The sequence below is a fragment of the Zingiber officinale genome, chromosome 1A, assembly GCF_018446385.1.
Source record: "Zingiber officinale cultivar Zhangliang chromosome 1A, Zo_v1.1, whole genome shotgun sequence".
Taxonomy (NCBI): Eukaryota; Viridiplantae; Streptophyta; class Magnoliopsida; order Zingiberales; family Zingiberaceae; genus Zingiber; species Zingiber officinale.
In genome coordinates this window covers 139,118,559-139,139,697 of record NC_055987.1, presented here as the reverse complement: position 1 = coordinate 139,139,697, position 21,139 = coordinate 139,118,559, and the positions used below count along the sequence as shown (strand labels likewise).

Below are 21,139 nucleotides of genomic sequence, written 5' to 3'. Positions count from 1 at the left end.
TATCTCATATCAAATCTCTTATTTAAAATTTAGAATTAAAAAACTATTTTATTAAATTTAAATATATATTTTTATTATACAATACATCAACTTATTTATAAATTTACCATAATTATTATTATTTTTTTCTCTTATCTATAAAATGGAAAATAATATTTTAGTATTTAAAGAATGAATTTCATTCTTCCAATTTAAATACAGATAATGGAAACTATGCAAATATTTTCACATAGATGCTCTAATATAAAGATTAACACGAAGATGACGGCGATCGGATTTTGATCTGTGCTCTCTATTATTGAAGGGTTTCGAAACCCTAGCCACCGGTGGATTGTGGTCGTTCCGACGGTCATAACCCGCGACGACAGCTCCGTGACTTCTTCTTTCACGATGACGGCTTCTACTGTCGTTGGAATCGTCGGAGTCACCGGGTGCCATGGTATCGCTGACTGTCTCCCACTTCGGATCTTACAATCGGAGTTTGAGATCATGAAAGAGGAACAACACGGACGAATACACACCCGACTCCTAATCTAATAAACCCTTTTTTTATATATAAATTTTACATTTGCTACTACTAAATTAATTTTCTAACAAAAATGTACATTATTACACTAAAACTTTTTTTTTTAAAAAACTTAATTAACTTGATAAAAATTCTAACATATGTTTTACTCCTGCCTATTTAAAAAATATGAATTTAAATTAATGCATTTCTATATAAAATCTAGGGGTCAAAATTTAATGCGTCCGATCATATCTTTTTTCATGCTTTGACTATCTTTTGTACTACAACTAGGGGTGATCATTCGATTAATTCGGTCCACAAATTAACTGAATTAACTGAAACCCGATTTAGTGTTAGCTAACCGAATCAAATTTAAAATTTTATTAAAACCTAATTTGTTATTTCAGTTAACACTTAATTAATTAAATTTATTTAAAATAATAATAAAAAGATTTTATACAAAATTAATATCAAATAAGCCGAATATTCATCCCTAACTAAAAGAGTATCTCATACCAAATTTCTTATTTAAAATTTATAATTAAAGAAAGAACTATTTTATTTATTAAATTTAAATATTCATTTTTTATTATACAATACATCAATTTATTTATAATTTATCATATTTTTTATTATTTTTTTCTCTCATATATAAAATGAAAAATAATATTTTAATATTTCAAGAATGAATTTCATTCTTTCAATCTAAATATAGAAAATGGAATTAGTTCCTTTTCGATTTTAATATGTTTGATAGTTGAAAATAGGGGTGCAAACGAGTCAAGCCACTCGTGAGCCGCTCAGTCAAAGCTCAGCTCGAGCTTGATTTTGACTGAGCTCGAGCCGACTCGTTTAATATTCGAGCTGAGCTCGAGCTCCTCTAATACTGGCTCGATGGCTCGTCGAGCTTTTTTGAGCCCAACTATATATGTATAATATATTTTTATCTATTCATGTGAATATTGATAAATTTAGGTCATTAAGTAATTAATGATAAGTATTAGGGTAAAGGTGTAATTTTTGAGAGTTTATTTTTAAAATAAAAATACCTTTCTAAATCCAAGTTAAAGTAGTCAACCAACTCAACCATAATCTCATCCTCTCACCCTTCGTCGCCCTCACCTTTCGTCGCCGCCCTCACCTTTCGTCCCCGCCAACCCTTGTCCTCCATCGGCGCCGTCTACTCAACCGTCGCTGTCTAGCCTACTCAGCATCACCCTCAGTCGGGATCATCCCTCACCCCCTTCCCCGTCATCCTCATCCCTCACCCCCTTCCTTATCTCCCTCAATCGTCAGACGTTGCTCTCATCCCTCACCCTCTTCCTTATCGTCCTCAATCGTCACACGTTGCCCTCAGCACTTACCCCCCTTCCCTGTCACCCTCAACTTGATTATAGGAACATCAGTTTGGTTCTGTGGTGGAAGGTTGGTTTTCTACATAACATTATAAGCTAGGCTTTGAAGAAATCCTTAAGAGGAGTTGCTGGAATTGGGTTTACACTACGGTGAAAGCCGACAAGGTAAATTGTAAATGTAGTTATTTGTATCTTTTAAATGTTTTTTTAGAGAGGTTTCTTCTATACTGTGGTTTTCTCTATTAGCTGAGTGGAGAAATAATCTTTTGAGATTTTCTGGACTTTGGAAATTAATATGGTGGTCCTTTTGTATATTGTTGGTTCTGTATTTTTTCCCCCAAGTCAATGGAATCATTCCTAGAGCAGTAAATGCCTTAAAACCCTTGATTTGCAAGTTAGTCGTGTTATGTGTATTTGGGGCTAACTTCTTCAGTGCTTTAGGTGTCCCTCCTATTGGATTTTAGTGGGCGATAAGATTACATTTTCTTGCACAATCCGTGTATGCACTTCTGTTGTCTTAATTTATATGGTAATTTTTCATGGTGGAATTTCTCCAATTTAAATTGAAAATTTCTCTGAACTTAATCACAGCAATAACCATATCTGATCTTCATTTCTATTCATATTCTATGTAGCCTTTTATAGTACAACACTATAATCTCAGTCTGAAGTTAGTCATATTTTTAATGTTTTTGCAATTCTATTTTTATTAGTCTATTTAGTATGAATGACCTATAAATTATGTGTGCTTGCAATATATGGAAGTGGTAATGAATTGATTTGCTGAGGTTTGTTTCCTTCATTTTTTAAGGGGGATTTCAAAGATTTGACCTTGGAAGTTTGGAGCTTGTTTTTTGTTTCTCGCAAGTACTTACATGGAGTTCTTTTGATTCCTACAAACTAAAGATTTGAATGTTGCTTTATAGACAATATTTTCTCTTTTTATTATTGTTTGAGCATTTTATAATTTATTTGATAATTATTTATCTCTGGATCAGTTATGTTTGTAGAAGAGTCATCTGTTCCACATACCGTAAATAGTGCCATAGCTGAAAGTAATGAAGTTAATCTTGAGATCAACAAGGAAATTATCACAGCTGGTCAAAAAACACAAGAAAATGCTAAAGAAAAAGAGGAAGAGGGGTTCAAAACAAATAAAAGGAAAAAAATTTCAGAAGTGTGGAATGATTTTGACACAATGGATGGATCAAAGAAAGCCAAATGTAAACATTGCCAATCCCTTTTTACATTGGGTAAATCAGGGCCCACATCAAGTCTTTTGAGGTATAGATTACATTGTGTGAAGAGAAAATTTTATTTGCGAGAAGCTGAACAACAAACAAAGTTGAATTTTTTGCCCACTGATTCAGCTTCACCATCCATTCTTACTTTGCATTCTGGAAAATTTGACATGGAACAAATGAGGGAGGCAGTTGCTCATTGGATTATGATGCATGAACATCCATTCACCATTCTTGATGAAGAGGGGTTCAATTTATTGATGAGGCGTGGAATGCCTGAATGGCAAAAAATTAGTAGGACGACATGTAGAGCAGATTGTATGAAAATTTATGAGGTTGAGAAAAAGAGGTTGAAGAAAAAGTCTTGAATGCATTGATAAAATAAGTTTGACAACAGATTGTTGGAAGTCAAAGACTCAAAAAATTGAATACATGGTTGTCACTGGGCATTGGATTGATTCTTGTTGGAATTTGCAAAAGAGAGTTTTAAGTTTCATTAACATTCCACCATCAAGGGGAGGTCTTCAAATTTCTGATGCCATTTTTAAGTGCATGAAAGAGTGGGGTATTGAAAACAAGGTTTTCACTATTACTGTTGATAATGCTTCAAGTAATGATTTGGTCATTCGGTACATGAAAGATACCATTCAAAGATCTAGAACATTGTGTTAGGACCAAAAGTAGCTAGAGGGGGGGGGTGAATAGCTCGTCGCGCTTCGCTCGTTGCTCGGCGTTTCTTGTTCCTTCAAAGATGTGCAGCGGGAAATACAGAAACAAACACACAACGCTAACACGGTTGGTTTTACTTGGTATCCACCTCACAAGAGGTGACTAATCCAAGGATCCACACCAACACACACACCCTCCACTAAATAAAACTCTCCTTTATGGTAACTACCAAGGGCGGAGAAGCCCTACAAGACTCAATACAAGAAGAGAGGGAAAGGATACAAGAAATACAAGTTTACAAGCTTACAATGAGTACAAAACCCTAACCCTAGCTTCTCTTCTTTGCTTTGATCCGCCTCTTGACTTGGAGAGCTTCCAAGATCCTTCAAGAACTGGCGATCTGAGCTTTGTGAGCGCTATGGAGGAGTTGGCGAGAGCTCTGGAGTGAATCAGTGAAGAGATTGCAGCAGCCATCGAACGCCTGTAGCTATAAACGATGCCAACGGTCGGATCCCGATCGATTCGAATGTTCCCAATCGATCGGGGAGGCTTTGGATCGATCCACGGATCGATCCAGAGCGCCTCTGTGCTCTGGAAACGCGCCTGGATCGATCCACGGATCGATCCAGCGCTTATCGCGCGAAGCAGCCGCGTCCCAATCGATCCACTGATCGATTGGGACCTCTGGATCGATCCACGGATCGATCCAGAGGCTCTCTGTTCGCTGGGACAGGTCTGGATCGATCCACTGATCGATCCAGAGCCTGGATCGATCCACTGATCGATCCAGCACTTGATTTTTGTCCAAAACCAAGTCCCAAACCTCCCAAACCAACATCCGGTCAACCTTGACCTGTTGGTATGTCATGCCTAGCATCTAGTCACTCCCTTGACCTGCTAGGACTCCCTTACCAAGTGTCCGGTCAATCCCTTTGACCCACTTGGACTTTTCTCTGTGCCAAGTATCCGGTCAATCCCTTTGACCTACTTGGACTTTTCTTTGTGCCAAGTATCCGGTCAATCCTTTGACCTACTTGGACTTCCCAGCACCGGATGTCCGATCATCTGATCCATCTGGATTTTCCCTTGCCTGGCTTCACTCACCAGGACTTTCCCCTAGCTTCACTCACTAGGGTTTTCCATCTGCCTAGCTTCACTCACTAGGACTTTCACCTGGCTTCACTCACCAGGATTTCCATCTGCCTAGCTTCACTCACTAGGACTTTCACCTGGCTTCACTCACCAGGATTTCCATCTGCCTAGCTTCACTCACTAGGACTTTCACCTGGCTTCACTCACCAGGATTTCCATCTGCCTAGCTTCACTTACTAGGACTTCCTTCTGCCTGGCTTCACTCACCAGGACTTTTCTTCTGCCTGGCTTCACTCACCAGGACTTTCATACTGCCTAGCTTCACTCACTAGGTCTTTCATTCTGCCTAACATCCCAGTTAGGACTTCCCAGTCAAGTATCCAGTCAACCGTGACCTACTTGACTCTTCTTCAATCAATATCTTATTGTCAAACATCTAAACCCAAACCAAGACTCAGCTTGGTTACCCAGGTCAACCTTGACCTGAGGGATATTGCACCAACAATCTCCCCCTTTTTGATGTTTGACAATACCACAATAACACTTACAATCCCATATGTAAGTTAGGCTAATCTCATAGCCTCCTTCTCCATGCCACTAGGTAATGAAAGCATAAATTAAGCTCTTCATTCTCCCCCTAAGAGGGCAAACTCCCTCTAGGTAATGAAAGTCTAGCTTACTCCCTTTCATGAGTCCTTTCATTCTCCCCCTATGACCTTCCCATAGGTAATGAAGGACTAAGCTTAACCATACATTCTCCCCCTATTGGCACACATCAACCCATCGTTGGACACACATCAACCTATGCTCCAATTCTGGGCACACTTCAACAAATCCATTTGTTGAAGACTCTCCCCCTGAAGAATTGCTCATCATTGTTCACAACATTACTCGTTGTGATCAACACGATAATGAAGGTCCCATACCCTTCATTTATCCTTAACTTCTCCCTCAATGTAGACAACTACCCAACCTTGAGCATTATCTACCACTTGAGTGTCCACTTGAAATAATGAGGATATCCACTCCCCATTTCTCCCCATTTCAAGTTTAAATGCTCAACCTTGAGCAAGTTCACAACAGAAGGTTAACCACCTTCCAAGGTTCATGAAAAATAATTTTCATGTCTTTAAAGAGTCCCTCCCCCTAAAGACATGGTGGTAACTTCTGTCATTGCACCAACAATGACTTGGAATCCCTAAACCATTAGGAAACCCAAATTTAGAAGTTTTGAGGTTCAAATATTCAAAATTTGAAACAACCTCAACCTAAACTTCTACTTAGTCTTCGTTAACCAATCCATCCTTGTTTTCAACATGAAAACACCCTTTGTATGTATACAAATGTATTTAAGGGTTTGGAATGGTTACCTAGACTCAAAGAGGATCAAAGATGCTGAAATCAAGCCTTCCCACCCAAAATCAGCAACTTGGATCGATTGGAGTGGTTCCAATCGATTGAACCTTTCCGAATCGATCCATCGATCGATTCAGACTCCGGATCGATCGGCTGATCGATCCGAGTTCTCGCAGGAATTGCCGTTTGAATCGATCCATGGATCGATTCAGAACTCAATCGATCCATGGATCGATCGAGACTCGATAGTTGCTGAAATTCCATTTCGGTCAACGAAACCCTAGAAAATTCTACAAAATCCAAAAATTATGAAATTTCGTGTAGACATTGTTTAGGGCATACTTAATCATGGAAAAATAGTTTTCTATGAAAATACATCATATTTTCAAAGATTGACACAAACTTGAAAACTTGCAAAAACTTTAGTGTTTTATTCAAGTTTGTGTCTAACTATTCAATGGTGATTACTATCAAAAGATAGCCTTCACCAAGGTTTTCCAAAATCATTTTGAAAACATTTTCAAAACCAATATCCCATCATGTTCCTTGGGCATAATGCACATGACTTGTACATTAGCTTTCCCAATGATGGGAAAACACATAACTATGTGTTTTGATGAACCTAAAACTCAAAAGAATGCACTAAATCAACATCTTGAGCTTTGTTCATCATTCTAACATCTCACTAGTATATAATATGCACTAAAACACATACAAGTCACCTTATAGTCTTTGTGAGATGTAGATTTTGGTTTTTGCCCTAATCTAGGGATCATGCATATTTATCTAGGCATTTTAAAAATATTAGACATCCACCTAGGATGTCACTTGTCAATAAGTGTCGTTAAATGCCATTTGTCCTTAATTACAAGGAATTAAACTTAATGCATGATTATGTTATGGCATACATCAAAAGAAAATAATTTTCAAAAGAAAATATCCTATTACTACATGATGTATGAATGTCATGACATGGTATTTTTGGATTTTTCATAATAAAACATGAATGCAAGACTAGACATGATGTCATGGCATATGATGGGCAAACAATCATGGCAAGATTTAGCATAAATAAAATATACCTAGATTAACTATCTAAGTATCCTTAAAGTCTTAGCTAAACTTACACCTTAAACCTAGATTGCCCTAAAGTGCTATAAGAGAATGCCAAAACCTAAATTGACATTTCTAATTTCTTTGATTTAATGTATGCCAATTGAAAATAAACATGTCCTCAAATGTTGGCATATTCCATGTTTCATCAAGAGTAGCACTTTTAAATTTAAGGCCCGGTTGCCTTAAATTGCCTAAGAACATACCAAAATCCCAACTTGATAGTTCTTATGAATTTCCCAATATGTGCCATTTAAGATTAAAATCAATTCTTCCACCATTAGGCACATTTTACTCTTTCAAGGAGTAATCAAAAGGTCCATTTCATTTTCAAAGGTTAACTAAAACCTTGAAAATGCTCCTTGAGTGTCAATTTCCTCAAAGTTGGGTTAACTACCCTTCTAATCGGAGTTGACACTCTCTAACCCATCTATGGGGTAGAGAAGATGCTCCTAGGAACCCAACACCTATTGGTGCTCCTTGGATGCTCTAGGTACTCACTAGGGATAACTTCCCTAGATACCTTCCTAGTGACCTTGTTGGGCTTCTTAGAAGCCTTGGTCACATTTTCTAGGTCAACTCTAGGGATAACCTCCCTTGTGATCTTGTTTTTGACTTTCTTAGACTTCTTAGAAGTCTTAGTCACATTTATTGCAAAAATACTCTTAGGGATGACTTCCCTAGTATTCTTGGCTTGACCACTAGACCTAGGGTTTGTTCCATAACTATATGAAACTCTATGGTAAGAGGGCACATCCTTCTTAGCCTTTGGTTTGTATCCCAAACCTCTATGGCCATTGGATGACTTTTGTACCCCTAAACCTAGGTTATGCTCATTTTGCCCTAATAGGATATTTTCTATCCTTTTTAGGGTCTTTTCCATTTTATCAAGCCTTGATCTCAAGACTTTATTTTCTATCACTAAGTCCTTAGTTTTTGGTTTGTCATTTGATCCATGAGCATTTTTGTTTCTAGGCTTGTATCTTACATCCTTAGAGTTATCGCCTAGGTTTTTACCTACATTCCTAGCCTTAGGGATAGTAGTTTTGGCATGTAGGGCCACATGCTTTTCCTTAAAGCCCTCATGCTTCCTATTCTTATGGTAAATCGCATTAAAATGATAAAAAATTTGACCTAGCATGCTTTTTACCATTTTGCAAGGGAATAGGCTCAATGAAAGTTACCTTTTTTTTTACCTTGGAGGCTCCCCCTTGACTAGTGCCTCCTTGAGCCTTGACCATCTTCTTCCCCTTGGGGCATTGACTTCGGTAATGCCCTTTTTGTTGACACAAGAAGCACACAATGTGCTCTTTGCTCTTCTTTGTCCTGGGGGTGGTCTCCTTGGGCTTCTCCTTGCCCTTTTGTGCCACTTGGCCCTTCTTCTTGGCCAATTTAGGGCATTTGCTCTTGTAGTGCCCACTTTCCCTACACTCAAAACATATTATATGATTTTTATTATTAATTGAAATATTTATACCTTTGCTTGTAGGGGTGGCATCTTTTTCTTTGGATCCGGAGGTAGAAGCTTCCTCTTGATCGGACCTTGATTCTCCTCCATTTGATTTTTCTTGACTTGTGGAGGTAGAATCTACTTCCTCCTCTTCGTCTCTTGACCCGGATGTAGAAGCTTCTCCTTCTTCTTGATCCGGCGTCACCAAGAATTGCTCCCCCTCAATCCTAGGGGTGGAGGCTTCATCATCTTGAATATGAAACAAGGAGTATGCTCCCTCCTTGTTCCCTTCATTGCATTCCCTTGAGGATGAAGCTTCTTGGATTTCCTCTTCTTCGGAGGTTGAGCATCTCTCAACCTCGGAGTCCTCCTCTTGGTCTTGATCCAATGAGTCGCCCTCTTTGGATTCTCCTTGATTTGATACAGTGGAGGGGATCTCATGAATTCTTGCCAATTTGCTCCAAAGCTCCTTGGCATCTTCAAACTCTCCAATTTGTTCCAAGATGTTGCTTGGCAATAAATTGACCAAAAGCTTGGTCACTTTGTCATTGGCCTCACATCTTTGGATTTGGTCTTTGCTCCACTTGCTCCTTTTGAGTACTTTGCCCTTGGAATTTGTGGGAGCTTCAAAACCTTCCATGAGAGCAAACCATTGCTCTATCTCCATCATAAGAAAATTTTCGATTCTTGATTTCCAAGAATCGAAGCTTGTAGATGAATATGGTGGAGCCACCCTTGTGTCAAATCCAAGTCCATCTTGGAATTGCATCTTGAAGTTGAGCTTGATAAAGTCTTGAACTTGAAGAATTTGCTTCAACTTCTTCACCCTCTAGCTTTTCTTGTTATGCTTGACCCTTCCGGCGATGATTCCGGTGAAGAGCGGCCTCGCTCTGATACCACTTGTTAGGACCAAAAGTAGCTAGAGGGGGGGGTGAATAGCTCGTCGCGCTTCGCTCGTTGCTCGGCGTTTCTTGTTCCTTCAAAGATGTGCAGCGGGAAATACAGAAACAAACACACAACGCTAACATGGTTGGTTTTACTTGGTATCCACCTCACAAGAGGTGACTAATCCAAGGATCCACACCAACACACACACCCTCCACTAAATAAAACTCTCCTTTATGGTAACTACCAAGGGCGGAGAAGCCCTACAAGACTCAATACAAGAAGAGAGGGAAAGGATACAAGAAATACAAGCTTACAATGAGTACAAAACCCTAACCCTAGCTGCTTTGATCCGCCTCTTGACTTGGAGAGCTTCCAAGATCCTTCAAGAACTGGCGATCTGAGCTTTGTGAGCGCTGTGGAGGAGTTGGCGAGAGCTCTGGAGTGAATCAGTGAAGAGATTGCAGCAGCCATCGAACGCCTGCAGCTATAAACGATGCCAACGGTCGGATCCCGATCGATTCGAATGTTCCCAATCGATCGGGGAGGCTTTGGATCGATCCACGGATCGATCCAGAGCGCCTCTGTGCTCTGGAAACGCGCCTGGATCGATCCACGGATCGATCCAGTGCTTATCGCGCGAAGCAGCCGCGTCCCAATCGATCCACTGATCGATTGGGACCTCTGGATCGATCCACGGATCGATCCAGAGGCTCTCTGTTCGCTGGGACAGGTCTGGATCGATCCAGAGCCTGGATCGATCCACTGATCGATCCAGCATTTGATTTTTGTCCAAAACCAAGTCCCAAACCTCCCAAACCAACATCCGGTCAACCTTGACATGTTGGTATGTCATGCATAGCATCTAGACACTCCCTTGACATGCTAGGACTCCCTTACCAAGTGTCCGGTCAATCCCTTTGACCCACTTGGACTTTTCTCTGTGCCAAGTATCCGGTCAATCCCCTTGACCTACTTGGACTTTTCTTTCATGCCAAGTATCCAGTCAATCCTTTGACCTACTTGGACTTCCCAGCACCAGATGTCCGATCATCCTTGATCCATCTGGATTTTCCCTTGCCTGGCTTCACTCACCAGGACTTTCACCTAGCTTCACTCACTAGGGTTTTCCATCTGCCTAGCTTCACTCACTAGGACTTTCACCTGGCTTCACTCACCAGGATTTCCATCTGCCTAGCTTCACTCACTAGGACTTTCACCTGGCTTCACTCACCAGGATTTCCATCTGCCTAGCTTCACTCACTAGGAATTCCTTCTGCCTGACTTCACTCACCAGGACTTTTCTTCTGCCTGGCTTCACTCACCAGGACTTTCATACTGCCTAGCTTCACTCACTAGGTCTTTCATTCTGCCTAACATCCCAGTTAGGACTTCCCAGTCAAGTATCCAGTCAACCGTGACCTACTTGACTCTTCTTCAATCAATATCTTATTGTCAAACATCTAAACCCAAACCAAGACTCAGCTTGGTTACCCAGGTCAACCTTGACCTGAGGGATATTGCACCAACACATTGGCATGTGAAGGAAATTTATTTCATATTCGTTGTTGTGCACATATCTTGAACTTGTGCGTTCAAGATGGGTTGAGGGAGATTGAAGATATTATTAGTAATATAAGGGAAAGTGTAGAATATGTAAATCGTTCAGAGGCAAGACGTATGCAATTTACAGAGTGTGTGCAACAATTGCAGTTGAAGGATAAAAGATTGATTCGTGATTGCAAAACTAGGTGGAACTCAACTTTTGAAATGTTAAGTTGTGCACTCAAGTTCAAAGAAGTTTTTCAAATGTTCAAAGAACGTGATCACTTTTATGGTTGCTGCCCTCAAGAAGAAGAATGGAATAAAGCTCAAAAGATTTGCTCACTGTTGGAGGCTTTTTGGACAGCCACACACATCATTTCAGGTAGTGAGTATCCTACTTCAAATTTATTTCTTCAGAAAGTTCAAAAAATAAAGTCATCATTGGATACTTATGCACAACATGAAGATTTGTTTCTTAAGCAACTGGCTAATAAAATGAAAGAAAAATTTGACAAGTATTGGGGTGATTGTAATCTATTGATGGCTATAGCTGCTGTGTTAGATCCAACCAAAAAAATGCTTGCTGTTGAGTTTTGCTTCCCTAAGCTTTATTCTGAAATAGATGTCTCTAAGCATATCTCAAAAGTTAAGGAGATAATTAATTCTTTTTATGAAAAGTATGTTGCTGAAGAAACTAATAAAGGAGCGCCTCATCCATCTGAGTCTGAGAGTTTTGGTTCTTCAAGTGTTAAAACAAATCAACAAAGTTCTGTGTATAGTTGGGATGATTTTGATGACTATTGTGCAAAAGTTGAAACTTCGGAGACTAAGAGATCTGAATTGGTAGATTATCTTGAAAAGGGTCGTCTTAAGAAGAATGAGATTCCTAAAATTTTTTCGTGTTTAGAATGGTGGAAGATGAATAGAATGCAATATCCAATATTGTCAAAGATAGCAGCTGATATTTTAGCTATCCCAGTGAGTTCAATGGCTTCAGAAGCAACATTTAGTGTAGGGACGAGAGTTATTGATTCTTATCGTTCATCACTATCTCCGGACACAGTGCAGGCTCTTCTATGTGGGGGTGATTGGCTTCGAAAGATACATGGATTGAAAAAAAAGACTAAAGTAAGTTAAATTTCATTATTGGTTTTCTAAGTTACAAACTAATCATCTAATTATTTGAATTTTTCTTTTACAGAAAGAGAAAACTTACCAGGAAATTTTTCTTCAAGTATCTACCTCTTAAAGTAAGTTAAATTTTAGTTTTTTGTTTAACATGTGTTTTTGGTTTGATTATTATGGTATTATAGTTGAGCTTAATATCAATCCATATTATGACCTCTCGGTACATAAGAAGAATTCATTCTTCTAACCAAATGATTGGCCTTTTCTATAATAGATAACTACAAAACTGCAGAAGCTAAGCACGTCACTTTGATATTGATACTAGTGTTAAATAATTGTTCCCAGTTTAGCAGTACTTCCCTATATGAAATTGTTTCACAAAGAATAAAAGAGCTTTATCACTAACATACATGATCTTTCAACAGAACAAGTCGTTGTCATCCTATCCATGTACTGAAGACGAAGGTATTATAGTTGATTATTATGGTTTGAATGCAGTGCAAGTGATATAACTGAGAATTTGATTGAATGCAGTGCAGGTGATATAACTGAGAATTTGAGATGAAGGAAGATATTGAACGTGGCAAAAATTTGATATTGTGAGCAGCTAAGCAATTTGGATTTTGGAATATCATGTATGTTGGGTCATTATGTTTTGATGTTCAGTAATTTGACTTTTTATTGGAGAAACAGATAATTGTATTTTGATCAATTTTATGGATGAAGATGATACTGAACATTGCAGAAATTTGATATTTTGAACAGGTTTAGATTTTGGAATATCATGCTTTTGGGTTTAGTGTAAAACTGTAAACTATATTGGGTCATTTTTTGATGTTCAGTAATTTGACTCTTTTATTGGAGAAATAAATAATTATATTTTGATCAATTTTGTGGTTGAAGATGGATATGTTGCAGAAATTTAATATTTTGAGCAGGTTTGGATTTTGGAATATTATGTTTTTGAATTTGGTGTAAATTATGTTGCGATGAAATTTGAGAATAATTATGTTTTGATGTCCAGTAATTTAACTTTTTTATTAGAAAGATAGATAATTGTATTTGATCAGTTTTATGGGTGAATTTGATGAAGTTGTTAAAATTACAGTAAAATAAGCTCAAGTTATGATTGGCTTGAGCTCGAGCTCGAAAGCTTGCTTTTAATTCGAGCTTTTCGAGTCGAGCTCGAGCCTTGAATTAAATGATCGAACCGAGTTCGAGCTCAAATTTACAAGCTCGATCGAGCTCGAGCCGAGCTAGCATAAAATGAGTCGAGCCGAGCTCGAGCCAATGTGACTCGAGCTCGACTCGACTCGTTTACAGCCCTAGTTGAAAAGATACAAGACAACCCTCAAGCTCAATACAATGACAAAGCGATTGCTGCATTTTTCTATTTAAGTGTATTTGGATTAAACCTATCTTTTTAAAAATAAATAAATAAATTATAAATGCTTAAAATATAACGAGTTTACTTTTTATTTCATCGCTTAATTAGGTTACAATTTAAGGAAGCACGAGGAAGATCCAATTAGAAACAGCAGAAACCACATGAGAGCTTCAACTACTTCAGCTCCCCCCCGTTCGCCCCTCATCGGCCCTCACCTCCTCCTCCTCCTCCTTCCCAACCGCCGCCTCCTCCTCCTCCTCCTCCTCCTCCTCCTCCTCCGTCGCCCGATCCGCCTCCAGGAACCGGAAAGTTCCGAACTTGGGCGTCGTCTCGATCGGCGACTGCCCCTTCGCGTCGAAGAAGAATGAGAACTCGCCTCGGACCGCCCCGCTCGACTGACCCTCCTCCTCCGCCGCTGCCGCAGCCACCGCGGACGAGGCCGCTGTCTCGAGCGCCGTCGGGCAGGTCCGCCGCCGCTTCGATTCTCTAGGGCAGTCTTCGCTATCCGCGGCCTCCTCATTCCTCTCGATCCTTCTCTCCTCTTCGAGGACGCGTCGCGCCTCCGAATCTGGGCGGGGATCTGGGGGATCGATCGGAGTGGCGGCGGAGACCGGTGGCGCGTCCCCCGCTTTAGCCGCCATGGGGAAGGAGGAGAAGAAGGAAAGCGGATGGAAAGAGGGACAACACAGAGAGCGGCACTAAAGAGAGCAGAGATGCCTTTCGCCGGTGGTAACAATCCACTTTTAATTATGTGCAGCGAAATTGCAAATATGATCTGTGCATGAATTTGACATTGTCTTGACTTTTCAAAACTATTTTTTTAATTATATTATTCAAAACAAAATATTATTTATTAAGGGGTCATCCCGAGGGGCGAGGGGACAATTTTGTTTTTGTAAAGGGTTGAATTGAAGATGAATGTTGAGGATACCAACTCAATTAGTTTATTCTCTTGATAAGGGTTTCAACGGCAACGGTGAACGGGCCCTGCTTTTCTATATTTGATCCTCATTGTTTTCCTTTTTTACAGAAAAAGATAATAATGTTTGGAGAACCCACTTTTTTGTTTTGGGGAATTTGAAGGGACCATTTTGAATTTTGGCCATAGAACGAGCGATCGTAGGAGAGCTACGTGTCCACACTCGACAGGCGCACGCGGTTTCCCATCTACCGAACCCGAACAACTCGTATTGCAAAATACGCGGAGTCTCCGTCGAGTCATCGGCGATCTGGTTCCAGATGGCTGGCTATCCTCCCGGCTCCGGTTACCCTCCTTACGGCCCTCCTCCGGCGGGACAACCCTACGCCTACGGCAGCCCTTACGGCGCGCCCCGCCTCCCTACGGATCCTCCGCACCTTCAGCGCCTCCGGCGGGCGCGAAGCCGCCTAAGGAGGGCAAGGCCCAGAGCTACGGACAGCCCGGGTACTACGGTCACTCCGCTCTCCCGGTAGCGTCCGCCCCGCCTCATCCTTATCCGGCACCGTATGGCGCCGACCCGTTTGCGTCGCTCCTTCCGTCGGTGTTTCCGCCGGGGACGGACCCCAACGTGGTGGCGTGCTTTCAGGCCGCGGATCGCGACGGAAGCGGGATCATCGATGATAAGGAGCTGCAGCAGGCGCTTTCGTCCTACAACCAGAGCTTCAGCATGAGGACCGTCCATCTCCTTATGTACTTATTCACCTCCACCAACGTCCGGAAGATCGGTGAGTTTCCTTCTTTCTCCACCTCCTGATCGAAATTTTCTTCTAAGTTGTTTCCTCATCGCAAAATCGGCCTACATCTTTAGTTAAAACGCTGTATTTTCTTTTGTTCTCCCTCTCCGCACTGGCGTGTTCTGAACCCTAATTCTGGCGGTTCATGTTTTCTTGTTCTCTTACCTGATTGTTGCGTGCCTAGAAACCAGTCTATTCTTGAAACCTCTACCCATTAAACTTTTTGCGGAATTTGAATAATTACAAGATGAGCGAAGCTTAAATGATCTAATTCGCTCATGAGAGAACAGTAGCTGAAGAAGGCCTTTAGGAGTTGAGTGCTGTAGTCATTCTTCAGACAAACTGACCTATCACTACGTTTATCAAGTTACCGAACTCGATATGTATATCTGATTTGATCAAAATTATGTTTGTAAACGAACTCTCACAAGTTTCCCTTCCAAAAAAATGATAAGTAACCCATCAAGCCCGATGAAGCATTCATCCCACTGTTTTCATTATCCTTCAATGTTATGACAATCCAAACCTTAGAAAATTGCACTGATAAATTTTTTTTGTACGATTAAATAATTATATATATTTTATTTTAGAGGTTGGGTGGCTACTGATTAGGGTTTGGTCTGAAATGGGAAAGAAGAAGAAGGGAGGAAGAGGGAGGAGAATGGGGAAATGGGGGAATTTTAGAGGAAATTCATGTGAAAGCTGAGCCTGTTTTAATTCCCTTTAGTGGGGGTATTAAAAAAAAAAGTCACGAACCACTTTTTTTTTTTTTTTTTTGAAAAAAAACTCTTCTTCTCTAGCAGCCCACAGTCAGAACCACCATGCTAAGTTCTGACGGAAACATGGGGGGCTAAAGCCTCCCTTAGCGTCCCATGTAGTTCCGCCACTGTCTATGTGTTGGTATGTTGTTGACTTTGCACTGAGCTTTCTGGGCTTGAAACTGGCTACGATAATACTCACCCTGTGTCAAATACATTAATTTTCAACCATGGGATCTACTTCTTAGATCTTAGGCTTTGAAATTCATTGCTCCTTTCTCATAAGCATATTTGTCTTTCCCTACAGGTAGAAATGTTCTTATCTTACTTATTTAATTAAGAATCTGGACTCTTTAATAATTAATTTTGATAAAATCTAAAATTAAATTATGTTAATGTCTTTTTTTTTTCTTTTCACACTGAAAATAAATTAAAAGCTTATTAATAATTTTCTTTGGTTATTTTTTATATAAAAAATATGTATCATGATTCTCTTTAGTCTCACATCTTAGGATTAACAGCACTACTTGAGAAACTTCTATAAATATCTTGGGTCGGCAACGTTAGAAAGTATACCTTTATCTTTTATGAGGAAGAGTCTGTTATCCTAACTTGCTGTAGGGGTTCTCGAGCATTGTCTTTGCGTTGCACTACTTTATGGGTCTGACACATCCTCATCTAGTCCAATTTATGGATCTGAGACACTAACTTATGTGTATTCCATATGTTATATTACACATACAATGTTGTGTTGTGTGCCCGATGGTTAGTGTATATTAAGTTTTAAAGTGAGAAAAAGTATATCAATTTTCTCTCTTGTTCATACTAAATTTACATCATTTCTGATTCTCTGCACACAGGGCCAAAAGAGTTCGCATCTATCTTCTACAGCCTTCAGAGCTGGAGGGTATAAGAGCTAATGATTCAACTTTGTTTGTTAGTTGGCTCTTAAAGAAAAAACTTGTATTGATGATTTTTTTTTTCCCAGGCTATCTTTGAGAGGTTCGATCATGACCGCAGTGGCAGGATTGACACTACAGAGCTCCGCGAAGCCCTTCTGAGTCTGGGCTTCTCTGTTTCCCCACCAATTCTCGATTTGCTCGTTTCCAAGTTTGACAAATCCGGAGGCAAAAGCAAAGCCATTGAATATGACAACTTCATCGAGTAAGTGATAGTTAAATTTAAGATTAGTTTTGTTGTTAGCAGAATTAATCACAATTGTGAAATTGTTTGCCCATGTTTGTTTTGGTGGTGATGCAGGTGCTGTCTCACAGTTAAGGTGATACGTCGTCCAGATGCTTTTACAAATCTTCTTCTTCATTTCTTCATTTTCCTTCTGAATGAATTAACAACTGGTTTTGTTCAGGGCTTGACAGAGAAATTCAAGGAGAAGGACACCAAGTATTCAGGTTCAGCAACTTTCACTTATGAATCTTTCATGTTAACCGTGTTGCCCTTTCTCATTGCGTAAGGGCAATTGCCTTTAGTTACCGATTGGCAAAAGCTCTATTTTTTTATATGTTTGGCTGTTAGCTGTTTGTGAGCATCTTCCAGGTAGCAAGTGAAAAGTGTTGCTTTTGATTGGCATGTGCTTGTGTGTTAGTTCTGAAATTATAGTAATAATTGCAAAAATATATGAATCCTAAACCATGGTTGCCATGTGTGTATCTTGACTTGTAAATGTAGATTATGTACACATGAACATACTGATTTCCAGCAGTTGGGTAGGGTGGAAAACCAACCATCTGGTAGTTTGGAAAAGAGGGTGCAGGGGCATATCCATAAACACCTGCTGTAGTTAAATCGGCGAGGGGTGTGAATGCAGGTGCTAATGGCACTACTAGAGGTGGTGGCGCGGGTGGCGGTGGAAATGGTATTGGCGGTGGCGGCTCCACACTTGAGTTTGGGTAGGTAACAAGTGCAGGCAGCAGCTGCAGTGAAGGCTGATTCACTGTATCGGGATGCAGTGGTGGAAAAGGCAGTTGGAGCTGCGGTTGAGATGGAAATGATGTTGGCTCATACCCTAGTTTCGATCTTTTATTATTCAACAGAAGGTCCTCAATTGTGCGCCCGACAATGTCATCCCGACAATGACTGAGCATAGCTTCTTATCTGAGCATGGATTCTTGAGGCTGCAAGCCGTGGCTCACCTGAAGCAGCTTCCAAAGTCGAGGATGTTGAAGCTGCAAGCTGTGGCAGAGTTGAGGATGTTGAAGTCTCTGCCTTCTGGCTCCCTTCTACATGGTCAAAAACATAATTGTTTGAAAAGCCAGGAGGTCCATGATCGGGCGATTCCAGAAGTCTTGGATCTGGTGAGATATCGATATTAAATTGCTTGCATAGGTTGACAGATACTCGATGCCCAGATTGAGCCGCCGGGTTAACAATTAAGAAAACAGGTTATGAAGAAATCTACAAACTTAGCTGTAAAACATTAGCTTTTATAGAAGTGTCAATCGCTGTAAAAATCTAGTGTAGTCATAACTAACACAAGAGGCTTTGCAAAAAAACTACACCAAAGCTTACTATATAAAACCATCACATTAATGTGCAGATGAGATACCTTTAGCTGTCGACAAACTTGGCTTTTCTTCGTTTCCTGTCAACAAATCGATTGAGAAATATTTAATACTTATGGAATAAGCAACAAAACATGAGCAAAGCATTCAAAAGTATGAACTAGTACAGAACTTGCTCAACAAGCACCTCTCTTGAGCAGGCAACAAGAGTTGCCCTTACTAAACATTAAAGCTGAGAGGCTAAAGTAAGTTTTATTTCCTAAAATAAGTTTAATTCGGAACAAGTCAATTTGGCTCCTAAAATTGTCAGGTATCTAGCACTTTTTTGCCAAATCGTTACTGCCTTATCAATGCAATCCGCTGCCAACCATTTCCACCATAGTTGTGAATGACCTTAGATAATGATAATTATTTTGGAATATCAGGGGCCAGATTAATACACATGGACTGAATTGATACTCATTTGATAGCCAAAATCAAGACAGGCAAAACCGATATAATTAAAACTTAACAAGTCGATTGAGATTTTTCTCTTTTTCTTAGTTTTTTAAACTTCATGAACCAAATAGGAAATTGCCCAAACTATAAATTGTAAATAATATATGATCCCGTCTGGAAGCTGAGTCGGATGAAGGCGGGCCTTGTTGTGCGAAAGGTTGACGGAGAGTCGTTGAAGTTCTGAATCTGTCGGGTACCCCCCTGGAAAGGTTCGTACGGGCGACCTATGGAGAGAGATGATCAGGACGATGCTGCTAATGTTCTACACACACTCAGACGAGTCCACCGATCGTCAGAGACCAAGAACCAAGGAAAAAGTCCCCCGGGTCAGGCCCTCCGACGCTTAAGTCAGGTACTTTTTCCCCAGAAATCGCAGAGAAAGGACGAAAAGTAAATGACTAATGAGAAATGACGAGTGAGCCTACCTGCATAAGGGACAATGTACCCCTTTTTATACTGCAACAGAAGTTTCTGGGTCTGACGGGTGTCAGGGAATGTTGGATGTCAGATTTTGTCTGGCGATGATTGACACGTGGCTTTTCCTGATAGGCTGACGACAAAATCGAAGGTGTGTTGAGCCCCGATTGTTGGCATATTCCCTGACACCTTGATTATTCTCTTACAAACAGTTACGATTCTTTGGGCTAATTTGTCCTGTAGTGTCTGACCGACGAGCCTGCGTTTCGAGATCTAGGCTTGCCCTGCCTTTGTCCTCTACTATCTCTGGCCTGCACATCTTGATCAACACTCTGGGTCTATATCCAGACCTACTCTTTGGCTTGGATGTCCTGACCTGCGCACCAAGTCTGTAAGAAGACCTCTGATCTTTGGTACAAACGTCCCGACCTGCACGTTGAGTCTGTCTGCCGACCCACATCTGTCTGCTGTTATCAAATGCATGAACGTCCCGACCTGCACGCTGGGTCTGTCCGCCGACCCACATCTGTCTGCTGTTATCCAAGGCATGAACGTCCCGACCTGAACGCTGGGTTTGTCTGTCGACCCACATCTATCTGCTGTTATCCAAGGCATAAACGTCCCGACCTGTACGCTGGGTCTATCCGCCGACCCACATCTGTCTGCTATTATCTAAGGCATGAACGCCCCGACCTGAACGCTGGGTCTGTCTGCCAAGGCATGAACGTCCCGAGCTGCACGCTGGGTCTGTCCGCCGACCCACATCTGTCTGCTGTTATCCAAGGCATGAACGTCCTGACCTGCACGCTAAGTCTGTCCGCCGACCCACATCTGTCTGCTGTTATCCAAGGCATGAACGTCCTGACCTACACGCTGGGTCTGTCTGCCGACCCATATCTATCTGCTGTTATCCAAGGCATGAACGTCCCGACCTGAACGCTGGGTCTGTCCGTCGACCCATTGGCTTGTAGTCTCCGTCCTTAGCTATATCTAGCCTGCGGGCCCGTTTACTACTCACTGTCAGGGCTAGTCTTACGATCTCTTCCTTTGATCACCCTGTCCGCTGAGACTCTGACTTTGGACACGTCAGCTGGACTTTTGACCTTCCTGCTGTCTTCATCAGCCTGACTGCTGACCGGCCACGAAGGTTTGACTTTTGATCTCCCTGTCCTCCAGGTCAACTTGACTACTGACCTGTCACGGATGCTTGACTTTTGACCTTCTTGTTCTCCAGGTCAGCTTGATTGCTGACCTGCCACGGAGGCTTGACTTCTGATCTTCTTGTCCTCCAGATCAGCTTGACTGTTGACCTGCCACGGAGACTTGACTTTTGACCTTCATGTCCTCCAGATCAGCTTGACTGTTAACCTGCCACGAAGACTTAACTTTTGACCTTCCTGTCCTCTGGGTCAACTTGACTTCTGACCTTCTTGGGTCCTTGACTCCTACATTACAGCAGATTAATGACTGTATTCACCCAAACAAAAGGCTCCAACATTATGAGC

The 21,139-nt window shown here is 40.9% G+C and overlaps 1 protein-coding gene and 1 pseudogene across 1 annotated transcript; both read left to right on the top strand.

Annotated features, from left to right (window-relative positions):
- Nucleotides 1-3,467: 3,467 nt before the first annotated feature.
- Nucleotides 3,468-12,463, top strand: LOC122003827 (zinc finger BED domain-containing protein RICESLEEPER 2-like). Its single transcript, XM_042558827.1, has 3 exons — nt 3,468-3,766; nt 11,202-12,342; nt 12,416-12,463. Exons 1-3 carry the CDS (start codon nt 3,537-3,539, stop codon nt 12,461-12,463), a joined length of 1,419 nt encoding a protein of 472 aa, XP_042414761.1. The 5' UTR covers nt 3,468-3,536.
- A 1,870-nt stretch (nt 12,464-14,333) lies between these two features.
- Nucleotides 14,334-17,847, top strand: LOC122035364 (annotated as a pseudogene).
- Nucleotides 17,848-21,139: the final 3,292 nt, after the last annotated feature.